General features: G+C 31.4%; 1 protein-coding gene across 1 annotated transcript; it reads right to left on the reverse strand.

Moving 5' to 3' along the window:
* Positions 1–1,482: 1,482 nt before the first annotated feature.
* Positions 1,483–3,291, reverse strand: LOC149144059 (heavy metal-associated isoprenylated plant protein 20-like). The gene is made up of 3 exons (XM_089449030.1): positions 2,917–3,291; positions 2,456–2,534; positions 1,483–2,265 (listed from the first exon to the last, which is right to left on the reverse strand). The coding sequence occupies exons 1-3, from the start codon at positions 2,986–2,988 to the stop codon at positions 1,970–1,972; spliced, it is 447 nt and encodes a 148-aa protein (XP_089305156.1). The 5' UTR covers positions 2,989–3,291; the 3' UTR covers positions 1,483–1,969.
* Positions 3,292–4,474: the final 1,183 nt, after the last annotated feature.

The following is a 4,474-nucleotide window of genomic DNA, read 5'->3' on the forward strand; positions in this document are numbered from 1 at the left end:
AACTTAAAAACAATTAAAAGAAATTTTAAACCAAAATTTAAAATAAAACAAAATTGAAATAAATATATAAAGGATTTAGTTTAATGTTTAGATAATTCGATAATTTATGAATTCAGGGAATGATATTGTTACAATGGTCATAAGATAATGGTCATAAGATAATTTGATGGAGCATTATGGATGTAGATTAACATGATAGTTGTATAATAATTTAGAAGATTTGTAATTTAATAATTTGGAGAGGTGAAATTTACGAAATTTGAATTTTGATTTTAAAACTAGAGTTTTAATGGAGGTTTATATGGTTTAAGAATTTTTTTAAAAAAGATTTTAGATGTTTTTAATTTTTGTTATTTAATCTCTAGGTTTATTTATTTTAGAATATGATTTTTAGAATTTTAATTTGATTATTAATAATGATTAGGTGGATGGTTGAGATTTAATCTTCTAGGTTTCTTTATTTTAGAATATGATTTTTAGAATTTTAATTTAATTATTAATAATGATTAGGTGGATGGTTGAGATTTAATCTCCACGAAATATTATAGAATATTTTTACTAGTAATCACAATGTAGTTATGTCTTTTTTTTCATCATGTGCTATTAGTAAGCCATGACATTGGCTCATGGTATTGTAACAAAGTCTATTTACAAGTTAAGGATCTTCATGGTAAAATAAGGGTGAATCTCTAGAGTTAAGAATTTACATGTTTTTATTAAATGTATATATGTTTAAACTAGCACAACTATATAAATTAAATGGTTGGGAAATGATGATAAGCATCAAGCCATAATAAGCATCAAAATACTTACTTCATCAAGTTGCTAAATTTAAAAAATTCATAAGAATTAACTAAGTTATAACTTTAAATATGTGAAAAGATTTTTAACCATGGAGATTCACATTCACTTTATTATGTAGATTCTTAATCTATAAATAAGCTTTGTTACTATCAAATAAAAAATTATTAATTATTAAATTAAAATTGAGAAAACCTATATCAAAATACATATATCAATTATTAATTATTAAATTAAAATTGAGAAAACCTATATCAAAATAGATATATCTAGTCACATAGTTAATTAATATTAATCTAGTCACATAGTTAATTAATATTAATAATTTAAAATAATATTATAACTTAATTTATGTTATGATTTTTTTCAAAAATATTAACAAAATGGTATATATTAATAAATAAATATATTACAACTTTTCATAAATCAATATTTATAAACTATTTAACTTATATAAATATACTAATATATTATAAATACACTAATATATTTTGGTAAATACACTAATATATTTTGGTTTTGATCTGATCATTATAAAATTTAAAATTTAATAAATTTAATATTTATTATAATTTGAGTAGGTTTAATAACTAAAACATTAAAACATATATTTCCTTCCCAAAAGCCACAAATCCAAATATAGTATGTCTACCTCCGTAAAGTAAATGGTTGAAACCTTCGAAAAACGAATGACCTTATCGGTACATTTATCATGGAAAAAACCGTTATACTTTACACAGTCATTCACGAGAATACACGTCTTTTTTGACGAGTTCTTGGATTCTTAAGAACGCTGAGGGTCATATTACAAAATGTATGGATGCTGACATGACAGATAAAGGAATAGGGCAAGGAAGCTCAACACGATCACTATTTGTTCGCGTTGTGTCGCTTATGGCCTCTCTTCTGCTTTTGATATTTTTGCACGGCGGAAATATTCATGATGACTCATAATTTTCAAACCATGTTCACGATCTGTTCTCCTTCTCCGGGACAGCCCATTAGATCGAAAAGAGCTCTAGTCACAGAAATATAATTATAAAGATAGAGAAGCCGCCCTACACCGCCAATCACCAAGAACAGTTGGCGTTGAGAAAAAGCTGGGAGCCTCTTCTGCTGCCGCCGCCCCAATAAGTAGTTTTGACTGTACAGGCAGCCGCAGCTGCAGCTACATGATGGTGCAGGAATTCGCATTGTCTTCACTGAACATGGAAGTGTACTGCTCGTCTGTCCGATTAGGGTTCATCAGGAAACCCGGTTCCACTTTCCGAACGTAGCCAGGAGGAGCCTTCTTGTCGTAAACCCCAGCAGCGTAGGGATGGTATGCCATTTCGGCAGGTACAAAAGGCCAAATCTCTGTGGGCTTACCGGTGCGGTTCACCCTCCGCAGCACTTTGTATACCTCCACGTATCCAGTTACTGTTAACTTTTGCAGCTTTCTGTCCAGATCCACCGATTGCACGCCTGCGCATATGAGATAAGGTGCTCTAAGAGATGATTCAATCACCATTAAGCTTTATATTTATGATAGAAGTATTGTATAACTGTTAATAATATCTGAGAACATCTTAATATGATTTAATATAATACTAAAAAGCTATGCACCAAGTGAACAAATCCAGTTAAAGAACCACACCGAAAACTCAGTGCTCACCTTTCATGGACGAGACTGACCTCCTCACTCTCTTCTCACAGCCGTCACAATCTATATTGCGGACCCTCAACACCACAGTCTGCACCAGTTCCAGAAATTAAAACAATGATCAGCTTTGCAGGATAAAACTTACGGCGTTGTCTACGTTTTGGAGTTTTGGGTGGAATAGGGTGAAACAATTTCAGAAAAAAATAATAATATGTTGTTTAAAATGCATTTTTGCTGGTACATAAAAATTCAGCATCTTAACTTTTATAGATTTAACAACCTAATTTATTTTTTTAATAACATTCATTAAAAAATTTACAACTCAAAATTATAACAAATCCCTACCAAATTCTTAATCAATTCTAAAGCCAAAAAAAAGAAAGGAAACAGAAAAGCATCAAATGCTCATTTAAACTGGAAATTAACGAAATAGACGCCATACTTAATTAATAAAAGTGGGGGATGCAGTATACCTGCAACTGTAATTGCTTGACGTGTCTCGTGCGATCGCCGAACAAACTCGATACATAATCCAGGGCGCCCATCGAGCAGAAACTTGAAAGAAATCTCGAGTGTGCTTTGAAAACGGCAGAAATATCTATGTCCAGGCGTAGAAGCAGATATGTTGTATAAAAGAGAGGGCAGAGATTTTATAGGCAAACTCGAAACTACTAGGCGGTCTTAATAGCTGGAATTAGCAATATCTACCAGGTCAAGTTGTATTAAAATGATGAAATATGTATCTCCAGACGTAGAAGCAGATATGTTGTATAAAAGAGAGGGCAGAGATTTTATAGGCAAACTCGAAACTACTAGGCGGTCTTAATGGTTGGAATTAGCAATATCTACCACCTCAAGTTGATATTAAAATGGTGAAAGCCGGTTTCAATTTGATATTCACATTTCCAAGCCGCTTACACGCTAAAAAAATTCGCCAGGTGGAATGCCACGATAGTAGCAAAACAGCGTTGGAGCCCATTTCTTTGTAGAGATGATATTTTGAAGCTCTTGCCTACCGATCGAATCGGATACCGTGCCAGTGTCGCGATGATATTTTGAAGCTGTTGCCTACCGATTGTTAACGTCAGTTGCTGCACGACGGTGATGGCGATGGCAAGTCGGTTCCACGCGCAAAGCAAAGAAACTAATGATAAAAGGATGAAGATAAGATTGTTTTTTCGTCAACAGCGAGGGACACCCGCTTCTACACGATGACGCGTTTTTTTTTGGGAAGATGAAGGATAGTCGGTCATTATATGACAATGTCCGAAGTAGCGACTTCTCATGGCCGTAAATTTCGTGATATCCTGATTTAATTTAATTTTTTATTTTTATATATATATATATATATATATATATATATATTAAATGGATAAAATTGTAAACGAACTTACCTAAGTTAAATATAGTTTAAAAAAAAATGAATAAAACTAGCAATAAAGATATAGAAAATAAAATTGATAAAAATGAATTTGATTAGAGCACAGGGAATAAAATAATAAAAAATTATAATTCGATGAAATATATTTTACATAAATGTGTTTAGTAGAAATATGTGAATTTGTAAAGTCTTTGTGGAGTAAAGATGATTCTACATTTATCATCTTTTCACATTTTTTGTTTAAAGTTGGGCTTATGAAATGTGTCACACATTTACTAGCTAATACTTTCCATAAAAAAAATTTATTTACTAACTTACCACAATGTCCATTCAGTTTAACTTGACACTTATGAAATGTAACATTGCAAATCTGCGTTAATAATTATTCTCATTATGTATTGACTTTATACACATTATAATGTGATCGAGCATTTAAATCATATAACACAATTGACTTGGGGCTAGGTTACAATCTCGAGAGTTCGCTGTCAATCCAGTCGACATGTCATTACATAACTCCATTTAGGTTTTACATAACAACATTTGTCCTGTCAAATAGAATTTATTTATGAACCTTATACTGTTTACATATTTGCTCTTGGTGAATGTCCAATCTTTTGAACTATATTTACTTACCCGTCCTTGCAAAC

This window comes from Pinus tabuliformis, chromosome X (assembly GCF_031772625.1).
Source record: "Pinus tabuliformis cultivar Carrire ecotype Pingquan chromosome X, CPIR1, whole genome shotgun sequence".
In the NCBI taxonomy this organism is placed as follows: Eukaryota; Viridiplantae; Streptophyta; class Pinopsida; order Pinales; family Pinaceae; genus Pinus; species Pinus tabuliformis.

Bases quoted from the DNA above. Each gene is read 5' to 3' on its own strand.
- LOC149144059 (XM_089449030.1), bottom strand. From the start codon at position 2,988: ATGGGCGCCCTGGATTATGTATCGAGTTTGTTCGGCGATCGCACGAGA. The intron at 2,535-2,916 runs GTATACTGCATC...GAACTGGTGCAG, and splicing joins TCAAGCAATTACAGTTGCAG to ACTGTGGTGTTGAGGGTCCG. The intron at 2,266-2,455 runs GTGAGCACTGAG...TCATATGCGCAG, and splicing joins GTCAGTCTCGTCCATGAAAG to GCGTGCAATCGGTGGATCTG.